The 15,621-nt window shown below is 37.4% G+C and overlaps 1 protein-coding gene across 11 annotated transcripts; it reads right to left on the reverse strand.

Annotated features, from left to right (window-relative positions):
* On the reverse strand, positions 6,607–12,916 carry LOC109223491. 11 transcript variants are annotated; one of them, XR_002067575.1, is made up of 8 exons: positions 12,638–12,916; positions 12,174–12,237; positions 10,786–12,017; positions 10,504–10,611; positions 10,154–10,374; positions 8,491–8,688; positions 7,105–7,295; positions 6,607–6,881 (listed from the first exon to the last, which is right to left on the reverse strand). XR_002067575.1 is itself a non-coding variant. In XM_019387821.1 (8 exons), the coding sequence occupies exons 4-8, from the start codon at positions 10,220–10,222 to the stop codon at positions 6,872–6,874; spliced, it is 402 nt and encodes a 133-aa protein (XP_019243366.1). In that variant the 5' UTR covers positions 10,223–10,374; positions 10,504–10,611; positions 10,786–12,237; positions 12,638–12,916; the 3' UTR covers positions 6,607–6,871. The 11 variants fall into 11 exon arrangements, 5 of the variants coding, with proteins under 5 accessions (XP_019243366.1, XP_019243368.1, XP_019243367.1 ...); XM_019387821.1 differs by having other exon boundaries at positions 8,491–8,573; positions 8,640–8,688; positions 10,786–12,237; XM_019387823.1 differs by lacking the exon at positions 12,638–12,916 and having other exon boundaries at positions 8,491–8,573; positions 8,640–8,688; positions 10,786–10,885; positions 11,152–12,580.

The following is a 15,621-nucleotide window of genomic DNA, read 5'->3' on the forward strand; positions in this document are numbered from 1 at the left end:
GGGGGAGGGACAATCGGAGATGTAAAAATGCTTGGTCAGAGGTTGATAAAAAAAAATTCCATGTCGACCACCTTCAGAAAATAGTGATAATGTAATGCATTTTCTTTTGGGGGTATTGGACTTGAATGAGAAAAAAAATTGATGTGTATGACTCCTTATTTGGTGAACCATACGAGGCTGGATTGAAACACATTGAAATGTATGCGTGCCTGATACCCCACTTGCTTAAGTTCTAACAGTTTGAGAAACATCATAAGTCTTTTAGAAATGCATTCAATAAATTTGATGTTCAGTGACAAAGAACTCCGAAACAAACTCTGTGTGTATGTGGGGGGGGGGGGGGCAATCAAAGATGTAAAAATGCTTGGTCGGAGGTTGATAAAAAAAATTCCATGTCGACTACCTTCAGAAAATAGTGATGATGTGATGCATTTTCTTTTTGGGGTACTGGACTTGAATGAGAAAAAAATTGATGTGTATGGCTCCTTATTTGGTGAACCATACGAGGCTGGATTGGAACACATTGAAATGTATGTGCGCATGATCCCCCACCTGCTTAAGTTCTCATAGTTTGAGACACATCATAAGTCTTTTAGAAATGCATTCAATAAATTTGATGTTCAGTGACAAAGAACTCCGAAACAAACTGGATCGTAAGTGTTATAATTTGTTATATAATTTATATGTACTTTAGATTTATTTATTAAAGATATTGTTTAATTGACTCCCTATCTTAAAAATTTCTTAGGACTGATTGTGGTGCATCCTAATCAAATATATTAAGTTGTTGATGATGGGGAAAGATGTGGACAAATTCCAACCTGTGGAAATATCAAACTTCAAAAAATAACTTGCAGCAAACTTCTGCGCACATGGAGAGTGGAAAAGAAATTATCGTTATGAAATACCATCTGAGAAAGTTGGTGATGATTATGATAGTGAAAATGAATCTTCTTGCCCGAGGGAGTTGTAATGTAGTAGAATAGAAAGTCCGCTAACTTTATAGATTCTAATGGGACACAAATCATTAACTCAATAGAAAGTATTTTTGTCCTGAATTTTAGCTCATGTGTTCTGAAGTTCAATGTTATTGTTCAAATATTCAGGACAATGTCTTGAATTTCAGTAGCAATGCTGAATTTTATTTCATATATATCCATTTCCTACAAATGTGCATCGAGAAGATGATATGTTAAAACATGATAGTTGAAGCTTTTTGTCTTCTTATAATGTTAGTATGACTTTTTTTCTATTAGATCGTAGAACTTCAGGACATAGTGTTTCAAATGTCCTGATTTGTTGAAGTAAGAAACTGATATTCGGGACATATATTTCTGAAATGTCCTGAACTTCTGGGTGAAATTTTCAATTCGAATTTTTAACCTCTACGCACTGATAATTTCCAGGAGTTAATGACATTTCAGAAAACTTTGTCCTCAATATTACCAAGTATATATTACCAGGACATTAACCGAGATTTGGTAATATATTCTCACCCTCTACATATGTTTGTTTCTGTCTTTTGAGGATTCATTTATTGCAACAAAGTTGAGAGCTTTATCCATGTCTTGAGTATATCATGTCGATCTCCTTCCATTACTCAGAGCCTGTATTTATAACAAATTTAATTCACCAATAAAGAATATATTAAATATATCCACTAATTTATCAAGAAGAAAATTGCAGGCAAACTTCAGGACCATTTTTCTGAAATGTCATGAATATTTGAAGTAAAAAACTAACATTCAGGACCTAATAATATACAGCAGCTAACTCCCAATCAATTTTCTAATAAGGATTTCGAAGAAACGGTTCAAACCAACAAGAACCTCGAGTCGATTTATGAATTCAAATTCAATCACAATATAATAAGGAAGTCGATCGAATTCATTGGTTCAAGTCAACTATCGGAAAGATTAAGCAGAAGTTCAGCTTAATACTCAAACAATCAAACCTGATTTGTTGCGACGATTTCTCAGCTGCTCGAATCGATCAGAATGAGTCCAAGAAGTTCTTCAAACTTGAAACAAGTATTCTTCAAGTTCTTCAAATTTCCGCTAATATAAAAAGCATAATCATCAGTCTAAGTGAAAATGAAGCAAACATAAACAAAATTACAGATAATCTACAGGGTCTAGATGCAGTTTAATTGAAGCCAGCGCATTCTTTGTACGGATGATCAATAATATGTTAACTTAACCGCACAAAAAAAATTCCAAATGTTCCATACTTGTGCCAAAATATAACACTCTTGCATCTACAATGCTCAATTAAAAGTTTTAAGCTTCAAACCGATTGTATACGGTCAAAATATAACACGTTATCTTTATACTTTTTCTTGTCAAGATTTTTTGATTCTCAGGTTTGAACATGTCTAGTACGCAAAACGCACCTGTTCATGACAGTGAGGGTCTTGGAGAAAACAACGGTATAGGGTCGGTGTACCACCCATAAACCCTTAAGGAGTGCCAAATATGGAGCCAGTTGATATCAGTTCGCATAACGCTCTAGACACGGATGCAGGCACGGACCCCGTAAGGAATGCACACAGGGAAGCTCGACCAGAGGACCAAGGAATACCAGGAGTAGGAGATGGGGGAGTCAGTCTCCAAGTGATATTCGAGATGTTGCAGGCTCAGCAAATCGCCATCGCTCAACTCAAAGTTAAAATAAAACCCCGAGCGTAGCTGAACATGAAAACAATCAACGTGCTGAGCCAACGCCAGAGAGATCTGATGAAAACGGCTCGGGGACTGACCCCACGATTACGAAAATGCTCGAAGAGCTCACTAAGAGGATTGAGTCTGGGGAAAAGAAAATTGAAGACAATGATAAAAAAGTGGAGGCCTATAACTCCCGTGTAGACCAGATACCGGGGGCACCTCCAATTTTGAAAGGTTTAGATGCCAAGAAATTCATACAAAAACCGTTCCCTCAAAGCGTAGCTCCGATGCCCATCCCTAAGAAATTTCGCATGCCCGATATACCCAAGTATAACGGAACAACCGACCCCAACGAGCATATTAGTTCATACACTTGCGAAATCAAAGGAAATGACTTGAATGACGATGAAATCGAATCAGTGCTGTTGAAAAAGTTTGGAGAAACACTATCAAAGGGAGCCATGATTTGGTATCACAACTTAGCTCCTAACTCCATTGATTCGTTTGCTATGTTAGCAGATGCCTTCGTGAAAGCGCACACCGGGGCCAAAAAGGTGCCCACGAGAAAGTCAGACGTCTTCAAAATTAAGCAAAGGGACGACGAGATGCTAAGGGAGTTCGTGTCCCGTTTCCAGATGGAAAGAATGGAATTACCTCTCTCTGATGACTGGTTAGTACAAGCCTTTATGCAAGGCCTCAATGAAAGGAGTTCGATCGCTTCTCAGCAGTTGAAACAGAACTTGATTGAATATCCAGCTGTGACATAGTCGGATGTGCACAATTGTTATAAGTCAAAAATCAGGGTCGAGGACGACCACTTGGGAGCCCCCTCGTGTTCAGTGTATCCTAACAGACTCGTGGCCAAGCCCCCTAGGGACAAAGACCGTGAATCGAGATTCAACAGAGAGCGGTATTAGCCGTATGCCGATCGAAGGAACAGCGGCCCGAGTCGCAACACTCCCCGGAGTGATCGAAGAAATGATCGAGGTCAAAGCTCTCGGGGGCTCATGAGGAAAAGCGGATTTGACAAGCACTCCGACCCCGTAGAAGCTCCTCGATTGTCAGAATCAGGGATCGTGTCGGCTATTGGAAAAATCAAAGACACCAAGTGGCAGAGGCCCATACAAATCGATCTCTCCCAAAGAAACCCGAACTTGATGTGCAAGTATCATGGTACGCATGGACATAGAACAGAAGATTGCCGGCAGCTAAGGGAAGAGGTGGATCGATTGTTCAACGAGGGCCACCTTCGAGAATTTCTAAGTGATCGAGCTAAGAACCACTTCAGGGAGAGAGATGCAAGGAAAAACAAGCAAGAAGAACCACAGTATGAAATCCACATGATCATTGGAGGAGTCGACGTCCCCCAATGTCCTGTATTCAAGAACACCAGAGTATTGATCACAAGAGAAAAGCAAACTCGGAGCTATGTGCCCGAGGACGTCCTGTCATTTTGCGACGAGGAAGCAGAAGGCATATCCCAGCCTCACAACTACGCCTTGGTAATCTCTAGCCTGCAAGACCAGATCATACCTGCATCCCGGGTCCTAAATGGCTTCAATATGGCAAGCGAAACAACAAAGTGAGAGATCATCTTGCCAGTAAACGTAGCCGGGAGACCATGGATACACAACATGAGGGCAGTGCCTTCAACTCTTCACCAGATGATGAAGTTCCCAACAGAGGAAGGGATAAAAACGATATACGGGGAGCAACATGTTGCAAAGGAGATGTTTGCGATCGAGGAAGTAAGACCGATTCCAGAGCCTCCGACCTCGGAGAAGTCGAGCCCTAAAGATAAGCAGGCCGCCAAATAGCAATTACCGCCTCCAGCCTCGATGGAGTCAAAGCAACAGATGATCGAAGATGAGGATTTCCTTAATCCTCGAACCTTCGTCATTCCCGAAGAATCTGATGCGACAAAATCAACTATCGAGGAACTGGATAAGGTCATTTTGATCGAATACATGCCCGAGAAAAAGGTATACCTGGGAACGAGACTAACCTCCGAACTCAGGAAAAAACTCATTCAATTTCTTATTGATAATATGGATTGCTTTGCTTGGTCCCACTTAGATATGACAGGGATCCCGCCAGAAATCACCACACATCGGTTGAGCACTGATCCCAGGTTCAAACCGGTAAAGCAAAAGAGGAGACCTCAGTTCGAGGTAAAGTATGCCTTCATAAAAGACGAGGTAACCAAACTCCTTAAAATAGGATCCATTCGAGAGGTAAAGTATCCCGAATGGTTAGCAAACGTAGTTGTAGTTCCTAAAAAAGGAAATAAGCTTAGAATGTGTGTGGATTATAAGGACCTGAACAAAGCATGTCCGAAAGAGTCTTTCCCATTGCCAAACATCGACCGAATGATCGATGCCACGACTGGCCACGAGACCCTAACTTTTCTCGATGCCTACTCCGGGTACAATCAAATTCAGATGGACCCGGAGGACCAGGAAAAGACTTCGTTTATAACTAAGTTTGGAACTTATTGTTACAACGTAATGACCTTCGGACTAAAAAATGCAAGAGGTACATACCAACGCCTAGTTAACAAAATGTTTGAAGAACAAATAGGAAAAACAATGGAAGTCTATATTGATGACATGTTGGTTAAGTCCCAGCGCGCAGAGGACCATTTAGTACATTTGCAGGAAACATTTGAAATTTTGAGGAAGTACAACATGAAGCTTAACCCGGAGAAATGTGCCTTCGGAGTTGGCTCGGCTAAGTTCCTCGGATTCATGGTATCAAATCGGGGTATCGAAATCAATCCCGATAAGATCAAGGCTATCGAGGATATCACGATCGTGGATAGTGTGAAGGTCGTGAAAAGGCTGACAAGGCGAATAACTGCCTTGGGTCGATTTATTTCGAGGTCGTCGGATCTGAGTCACCGGTTCTTTTCCTTGCTCAAAAAGAAAAGGGATTTTGCATGGACCCTGGAATGTCAACAAGCCTTGGAAGAGTTAAAGCAATATCTGTCGAGCCCGTCTTTGCTTCACACCCCGAAGGAAGATGAAAGGCTTTATCTATACCTGGCAGTGTCCGAGATAGCGGTAAGTGGAGTATTAGTTCGAGAAGAGCAAGGTACGCAATTTTCTGTTTATTACGTAAGCCGAACTTTAGGACATGCTGAAACTAGGTACCCTCACTTAGAGAAATTAGCACTTGCATTGATAAGCGCATGTCGAAAGTTGAAACCATATTTTCAATGTCATCCTATATGTGTATTAACAACTTACCCTCTTCGAAACGTTTTGCATAAGCCCGAGCTATCGGGGCGATTGGCCAAATGGGCCGTCAAACTTAGTGGGTACGATATCGAATATCAACCCCGAACGACCATCAAGTCCCAAATCCTAGCTGACTTCGTGGCCGATTTTATGCCGACCCTCGTACCTGAAGTGGGGAAGGAACTCCTCCTAAACTCGGGTACAACATCGGGGGTGTGGACCCTTTTCACGGACGGTGCCTCGAATGTGAAGGGGTCCGGGCTCTGCATTGTCTTGAAACCTCCCACAGGTGATATTGTTAGGAAATCTATCAAAACTCCAAGATTAACTAACAATGAGGTCGAGTATGCGGCCATGATTGCAGGTCTTGAGCTAGCTAAAAGCTTGGGAGCAGAAGTCATCGAAGCCAAGTGCGATTCCCAATTGGTTGAAAACCAAGTAAACAAAAGCTTCGAGGTTCGAGAAGATAGAATGCAACGATACTTGGATAAGCTGCAGGTAACCTTGCATCGCTTCAAGGAGTGGACTCTGGAGCATGTGCCTCGAGAGCAAAATAGTGAGGCTGTCACGACCCAAATAAGAGGGCCACGACAGGGAACCGGTGCCTACTCAACCGAGTGCCACATACCTTTTTTTTAGACTCGTCATGGCCATGATAGGCCACAGTTATATACATAATTAATAATATTAGAACTTAACTCACATATATAATTCAAAAAGATTTTATATAGATACATGACCGATAAGGCCGTTGACATATCATACCTAAAGCTATGCACAGGACACTGTCTGCAAAACCTCTAAGAAAACATGATCATAATATATAAGTCGGGACAGGGTCTCCGACATCTTCATAAAACAAAGTAACATATATAGAATGTGACTCGGCAATACTCCAGGAAGATGTGGAGCTCACCAACCAAAAGCTTATATCTGGAGGCAGCCTACAGTGGATGGTCCTCACCTCGCCTATCTACACCTGCGTAGCATGAAACATAGCGCCCCAGGAAAAGAGACGTCAGTACAAAGAATGTACCGAGTATGTAAAGCATAAATAAAATATAATAATAATAATAAGATACTATCTCGGGGAGAGATAAGAGTCAACTTATAACTTCTGACTTGCTGCAGGGGGCCGTAACATGTAGAATAAAACCCATTCGTATATAAAAATAAAACTACGATATAGTAGTTCTGATTACATTATTCTCGTGGCGTTAACTGCCTGACAAGCCGTCGCACGGTGGCAAATGAATGACTGCTCGGACGGCCGTAGCTCGATAGTAATATGTAACTGCTCGACTGACCGTAGCTCGGTGGTAAATGCATGACTGCCCGACCGATGGTAAATAGTGATGCATAACTGCCCAACCGGTGATAACTGTAGCTCTACCTACAATCCAGTAGATTTTGCTTCCAAATTCAGTTCCTTCAAACTAACATTTGCTTCACTATTTGCGGGGGAGCAACTCTTTGCTCAAAAATATGCGAGTTACTTAATCCCACAACATTGATATGACACGAAACTTATCAAAAGATAATCACCATTCAAATGCTTCTTACGTGGCATATGTTTGAAGAGATATAGTTTATGGTGACGGTAAACTAACTAATAATTACAGATTCATTTACAACATGAAACAAGCTCAATCCTATTAACATTGCACTTCAAGGACAAATTCTAATAGAAGAAAATAAGCTTCGCTTATGGTATGTTCTTTAGTAGAAGGATTACATGGTCTAATATCAGAACTAGATGGGCGATGCCCGTGCATAGCACGGGCGTATGCCCGATTTGCAGCTGTATTACACTACTTTTGAACAAATTCATCAAACATAATTTTTTAATTATAAAAAAGCTCAATACAGGGAAGACAACCATTTAAAGCCACATCCAATTGTGAACCTCAATTTCAGCAAGCAACACTTTGTAATGAAAGGAAGAAACCATTTTGACCTCTCCGAAAAGCTACTTGCAATATTCAGGAAAGGGGAAGCCATTATGAAAAAAGAGAACTCAGCAAACATGATAGCAACATTTGTTACAGAGTGAAAATGAAATAATAAGGTAGTTACCACTTAACCTGAAATACGGAGTGAAAGAAGTAGAATTTTTCAGTCATCCCTAACTTGAGATAGTCAAAAACTGAACATCAATCACTTATGTCGTCACCTAATATTAATTATAAATTGAAACAAATATGCACTTTGGCATGAAAAGCATACTGTCAAGCTGATTAAATGTTCACAACATATTAATGCTTCATATAAACATGCACCAAGGAATAAATTTTTACAAGATTTCAGAGATTACGAAATATCTAATTTAAATGTTGAGTATCTTCCAAATAGTGCATTCCTTAGCTTCCATGGGAAACCTATATACATACGGGACAAAATGTGATGCATCCCTTTTAAAGTTGACCGTTCCATAAACCTTTGATTTCATAAGCTTTCTTTTCTATAAATTTGTCAAAAATATCAGAACTTGTTGTCAATATCACAGCCAAAAATTTTACAGTTATCTATCAAAATGAATTTTGTATGGAAGAATAAAATTATACAAAAAATTACTATGTAAAGAGTACCTGAATAAATAATACATTTCTCCTGTTAACTGCATAATTAATGTCAATCACAATTGAGTGAGATTCACTATGACAGGATTCATCTGCATAATATCAAAATTATGAAAGTGAGATTCACATATAATAGCTATTTATATGTTTATACCGACCTTGACTTAGGCTACATATCATATGACAGTTGTTTTCTTGAAAGTCAATCTGCATAAAATCAAAGTTCACATGTTAAAATGTTTTATCGCCAACTTTTTTCTACCTCTGAGTAGAATGTGTCCTAGCTAATATCTGAGTAACATCTCTCCTTAAAACTGTTATCTGAAAACTCATTTGAATTAGGTAATTTCCAATTATTGACATGGGCACAGTTAAAAAGAATTTAATTAAAATTTCTACCTCCTATCAGATTTAAGAAAGAAAACAAAACAAAAAAAGAAGTCCAACTGAACTAATGAGAAGATGTATAAGCACACCAGATATTGATGTTACTGTAACTTACAACATCCAATTGCTAGAGTTCATCTATTATATATTGTTTCTGGTACTCATGTTTCAAGCCCATTACCAGTAGTATAAATCTGGGCTATTGTGGCCAAGCTTGGTACAAGCCTTATTCATAGTCTTATTACAATTTGTATCACGTTGTCTAATGAACAAAAGAACTAATATATCAGACACTACTTATCAATTATCTAGCCATTTGTTCTTGCCCTTTTAAAATATGCTAGTGGTCTAATGTACAAATTCATGTCATATGTAGCGGTAAAGCTATAAGCCTTAATCTGAAATTATAGCATCATATAGGCAGGCTTCAAAGAAGATGGTTATTTCAAACTTGAATTTTTTACAGTCTTAAAATCTCATTTCTATGATAAACTTCTATTTTAAATCTTCCCAAGAAATTAAAAGTCAGTCATAGTCATTCAGCACTAAACTTGAATACTCATTGTGGTCTAGAAGAGCAACATCTAACTGTGGAATGTAATGCCCTAGACAAGAAAAGGTAAGTTATGTCAGCCTAGGAGAAATATGACCAGTAGAAAAGAGAGCATAACAGAGTCATGAACTTCCTTTCATGAAAGGCAAAATAAAATATCACCAGCCTTCGTTCTTAGATGGTAACCATGAATCCTGTTAAGCGCATGCCTAGGACTAAACCCTAAGGTGAAGAAACCAGTTCAAGGACAAGCTAAGTAAAAATAATAAGAGGACGAGCACCTAAATCGACAGGTTTCCATAGTATCCCTCTAAATAAGGTGCTGTAAAAAAAACTACAGTTCTCTTTAGGGATCAAGAGCAATTACAAAAATATATATTTTTCATATCTTTTATATTCAAAATTAGAACAGAAGATAAGTTTGACTGTTAAAAGGTTAATATGAAGTGAACAAATATTGAGTCTAGATGACGTCCAGTGTACCACATGATTAGCCCTATATAGAGGAGGGTGTGGGTCAATTTTGGTTTTCTCCTCTAATTTTTACAGCAAAAAGTAAAGAAAAACAAAGTAAAGAAAAGAAGATAGAAAAATATTAAACACCACTTTCGTCAAAGATAAGAAGAGGTTCAAAGTCTAAGTCACCAAAATTTTATAGTTGAAGAAATTTTGTTGATCAAGGCAAATAATTTTTTGAATTGTTTCATGAACATGGCCATAACATAACTGCACCTGCTGCATAACTTTTCTCATGTCAGGTATAGTTCCCTTGATCTGAGTGCTCGAAATTTTTTCAACCATTCCATCATGAATATATGCATATCCATTGCAACAAATGTTTGATCATAACATCTTTGCTGGTATTCCTTTTACCAGTTTTTGCATCACGAATAGTCACAACTTGTATTTGAGTATGACCAGCCTATTGTAGCTGAGCTCTTTTTCCCCTCTAGCTGGAGATTCAACAAATAAGAGATTTGATACTATAGTAGACAAAAGAGATGTAGTGGTAAGTTCATTCTCTTCATTCATATTGTTCTAAACATGTTATAATTAGTGCTTTCCTAACCTATCGAGCATACCTTTACTCCATGATTTTGAATTTCTCCAAAGACCTCAATTATCACTTGTGGGAAAGAATGATCCCAACTCTGTAAAGGCATCCCCGCGAATTGATGAGCAACCTGGGCCTGAGATACAAATGAGACCTTTTATTGTTTTTTACTCTGTCTTGATATAATACACCAAATTCATAAAATTTAGTTTAAGAAGTCTTATGATTGAAATTGCTATATAGCAGTAAATATTATATTGTGAAGTAGCTATCATTTTACACACACAGAAGCGAAAGTTTAGTTCCATACTTTCTAATAATCAAGTGAAGCCTAGTTCCATCCTTGATAAGCAGCAAACTGACAGAGAAAGCTATAGACGATGAACTTTGCTGCCTTCTTTAAATGACATCTGTGACAATAACTATAGATGGTAACATTTTTGCACACTTGTGGTCCACGCGCACATTTTGGACGAATTACATCTCTAAACTGACCTATAACAATTTAAATATGAGCCGTACGTCATATCAAAGGAGTAAACTTAAGGAAACTTCTAATTTTAGAGTAACTACTACTATTAGCAATTGATATCAGATGCTTGAAAGAAGATTTCCTAAGCAAAGTAATCAGTGGAGGATGAAGGGGCAAAAAGAAGGTCAAATGAAAATCCCTTACATTGGGTTTGTCGTTCTTGTATGCTCGATGGCAATGACAACAATTCTCTGAGATATCCAAAAATTAATGTGGATCAAAGCAGCTGATAAGAGTACAAATGGTCTTTCGAATCATTCACGAACTCCCTTGATTTTGTTCTTTTGGTTAAACAGAAAATTTAAACCATCCTATGATTAATTAGATTGAAGTACTTAGGCAAATAGCTAAACCTCTCATCATTTAGTTGAAAATTATTGATCTAGAGCTAGAGCAAGGATCTTTTGGATCAATGACGTATATCAGTAGTTTAACGTGTAGTTGTCTCATTTTCGATGCGGCTATTCAGAAACAATAACCATTCATTGCCAGTGAAAAGTGAACCTACTGTATATGTGTATAATTTAACGTGTAATACTCGTCTCGAACTGAATATTTGGCTACTTTGCATGACATTCTCATAATAATGTCGAATCTGATTCATTAGAACAAAATACAAAAATTGCTGAATATCGAGTAAATCAAACCAAAATTCAGCAAGAAAATGGTACTAAAAACTGAAGCCAGCAACAAAATCAATGATAGGATCACAATTGAAGAAAATCAAAAACAAGAAAAAAATTAATAAAAAAGAAATCATACTTCCTGAATCATGTATCACCAAGCTAACACATGCAACAGCAAAGAATAGCTTTCGAACGGGATTGGAACACATGAGGCACAAATATATCCCAATTAAGTACTGTATAATTCACTTCGGCTTCCCTTGCTAATACAATTTGGTGAGAACCTGTGGTGCATGTTCGAAAAACAAAGGGAAACGCAACGGAACAAAAAAAAACTACTTTCCTGGTATTCTTCCATTTCCCTGCTATTTGGTAGCGATAAAACTGAAACAGTCACAAGAGATTCCAAAAAGAATAAAAAAAGCATATAACAAACACATAAAGAAGTAAATGATAAAAATATAAAGGACTAAGAACACAAATCAAAACATTTAGAACAAAAATTGAGCAAAAAGGGAAGTAGGAAGAAGAAGAACTCACCAGAAAAGAGGGAGCAAACGACAGAGAAATTGGAGAAGAAACCAATGTAACCAAATTAAGTGGTCTGTCAAAATGCACACGTGCACATGGTTTGGAAGCTACATGAGTCAGATCTACTAAATTACCAAGTCGCCCCTAAAATAATAGAATAATACCGAAAGTACCCTTGGTCGTCCAAGGTACTTTCACTTGTTATATAGTTAAATAAAAAGAAAAACATCATCGAGCTCACATATCTGGTTCACCTTTTCAGTAAGATAAGTCTAATAATACTAGTCAAACTGAAGCAACAAAGTGTATCAGACAACAAAGAGGACCTGCACATGCTTGAATATTACTTTATCGGAACGATTAACATAGACATCCTTAACCGCTAAGAGTAGAACCACTTATGGAATAGAATTACGTATACGTATCGTTACTTGGATCATGCCAAAAGGAAAAAAAGGATAGCCTTAACATACCTGGAGTAAGGAAATCCGTATAATATTCCGTTGGAAACCTTCGTGGATTGAACTTAGAACCCCAAAAATCGGATTGAATTTTGTTTCTGTTCTTGAAGCCTTGAACGGATTAAGCTTCTGCTTTTTGAAATTTTTGAACGAAATTAGCTTTTGTTTTTTGAAATTTTTGAACGAAATTAGCTTCTGCTTCTTTGAAGCTTTTTGGAACAAATTAAGTTTCTTATCCTTGAAGACTTTGGACTAGGAAAAATGGAATATGCCTTACTTTAGGATTTTGACGTCTTTGGTCTTATTTTGTCCAAATGAATGGAACATATCTTTAATTTGTTAAATCCCATTAATTTCTAGGTAGCCACATAGGACAATATAACTACTTAGTCACTTTCTATATTTGTGGTTTCTTGCTGTTATAAAATAAAGACTCTAAAGTAAAAACAAGTACAGAGAGAAACTGATATATTATTCGAATTTCAAATTGATGTACATAATGAACTGAAAACTCTTTTATTTATAGAAGAAAGGAAGCTGCTGTGTAAGCTACTATAAGCTGCTGTGTAAACTACTACTACAAGCTGGTGTGTAAGCTGCTACTACAAGCTGGTGTGTAAGCTGCTACTATACCAAATATGGATAATCTTATACTAAGAGTAATGTTTATCCATAACGGAGTACTGAAAGGATAAGCTCATTATACCTGGTATGGATAATCTTCTACCGCGGTAGTGTTTATCCATAACGGAGTATCGAAAGGATAAGCTTATTATACCCGGTATGGATAATCTTCTACCGGAAGTAATATTTATCCACAACCGGGTACCGAAGTGATAAGCTTCTTCAGGAGGCTTATTTCCAATAGAGTACTAAATAGATAAACATATTTACGGCGGAGCCCCATATGGATAAACTTCTTCAGGAAGCTTATTTACAACGGAGTATGAACATCCATAATATAATATATTTGTAACACTCCCCCTTGGATGTTCATTAAAAGATAGTGTGCCTCATTAAAACTTTACTAGGAAAAACCCCGTGGGAAAAAATTCTAGTGAAGAAAAAGAGTGCACATATTTAGTAATACGCATTGCTAGGTGCCTCATTAAAAACCTTATAAGGAAAACCCTGTGGGAAAAAACCTTAGTAAGGAAAAAAGAGTGCATCGCGTATTTTACTCCCCCTGATGAAAACCTTGTTTCAAATATTTGAGTCTCTGCATTCTAATCTTGTATCTGCATAACCAATACGATCTGCACCACCTTTGTTAGCATTAGCAAGATACATAAGTGCATAGCAATTGCACTGAGATAGAGTATTTCAGGACCAAGGAGTTCCTCATCCTCTTCTGGAGGTCGGAACGGGTCCTTATTCACTTCAAGTGATCGAACACCCATTGATGTACTTAATGGGTGCACTTTGTCCATGTAAAAGCGTTTAAAGACCCTTTCTGTATAGGCAAATTGATGGATAAAGATCTCGTCTGCTAAATATTTCATTTGCAGACCAAGATAAATTTTTATTTTTCCAAGATCTTTCATCTCAAATTCTTTCTTAAGATATTCAATTGCCTTTGGAGCTCTTCTGGAGTTCCAACAAGATTTATGTCATCAACATAAACAGCAAGTGTAACAAATTCTGATGATATTTTCTTTATAAAAATACATGGACAAATAACATCATTTATGTAACTTTCTTTCAGCAAATATTCACTGAGGCAATTATATCACATACGCCCAGATTGATTTAAACCGTACAAAGATCTTTATAATCTGATCGAGTACATTTCTCGAGACTTTGAACTACATGCTTCAGCCATTTTAAATCCTTCAGGGATCTTTATAGATATTTAATCAAATGAGTCATATAGGTTATGACTCGCATTTAAATGGCATGACATCTTTAGGTGTCTGGACTACTGGTCCGATCCTCACAATATTTTACAGTATTGTGCACTATATTGTATCAAATATATCGTCGACGATCATTTTGTATCGGTTCCTAAGAGACATAACTTGTTGAGATCTCATCACTTTCTTTATTTTCAGGTACCTCAACTTCTTCTGGAGTTTCATGAAATGTTATGTCGCGGGCTCTTCTAGAGCTCATTTCCTCCTCATTATGATCATTTTGATCATTAGCTCCTTATCATTTTTCAAGGATTGTTACCTTTGGAACCGATTGGTCTACCATGCTTCATGCGTATAGTAAACTCTATCCTTCAGGGACTTTAAATTTTAATAGGAGCATTTGCAGCTGAAATATGATATTTGATTTTGGATCAGCAAATGCTTCTGGCATTTGACTTGAATTATCTTCTAAGTGAGGATCATATTAATGATAATTCGATTCATATAGCATATTTTTCAGTTGTTTATTCCATCCCCCAAATGTTAGAAAAACTAACATATATCCCCAAACTTCTTTGGGAAACATATCTTTGTGCATTGTGGTAGAGAAATTAATCATATACCACACATCAAAAGATAGTAAAATATTTGGTTTCTGATCCTAAACTAATTGTGAGGGGAGGACTTATCATATATTGTTGGCCTGATGCATACAAGTGCTGCTATATGCAATTTAGAAAATCTTAGACCAACACATGAAGCTTTGTTCTCATAAACAATAGTTTAGCCATTAATAGGAGGTATTCACTGCTAAACTAGCTTGTATATAAACCACCATTATCAAGATGAACTGTCTTGATTTCATAATCTGAAAATTATGCTCTTACGTGAGAAAAGCAATTTCAAATGCCAAACTGCAGGTTGACAATAAACATACATGTAATCATCTTATATATGCATCTATAAGTGGTTCACATGATAGGTGAATGGACCCATATTCACCTTTTATATATTTCAGAATCAGGGGTATTAGTCCCAACTTTAGCTGGTATAATCAATTTATTATGAGAACAAGCAACACAGGCGAATTCTTGAAGAATCTTCTAGTTCTTCAGTATATGCTTATCTGAGTTCTCAAATAGC

This window comes from Nicotiana attenuata, chromosome 3, assembly GCF_001879085.1.
Source record: "Nicotiana attenuata strain UT chromosome 3, NIATTr2, whole genome shotgun sequence".
Taxonomy (NCBI): Eukaryota; Viridiplantae; Streptophyta; class Magnoliopsida; order Solanales; family Solanaceae; genus Nicotiana; species Nicotiana attenuata.

Bases quoted from the DNA above. Each gene is read 5' to 3' on its own strand.
- LOC109223491 (XM_019387821.1), bottom strand. From the start codon at position 10,222: ATGGTTGAAAAAATTTCGAGCACTCAGATCAAGGGAACTATACCTGAC. The intron at 8,689-10,153 runs GTGCAGTTATGT...GATTTTATGCAG, and splicing joins TGAGAAAAGTTATGCAGCAG to ATTGACTTTCAAGAAAACAA. The intron at 8,574-8,639 runs GTCGGTATAAAC...GATATTATGCAG, and splicing joins GATATGTAGCCTAAGTCAAG to ATGAATCCTGTCATAGTGAA.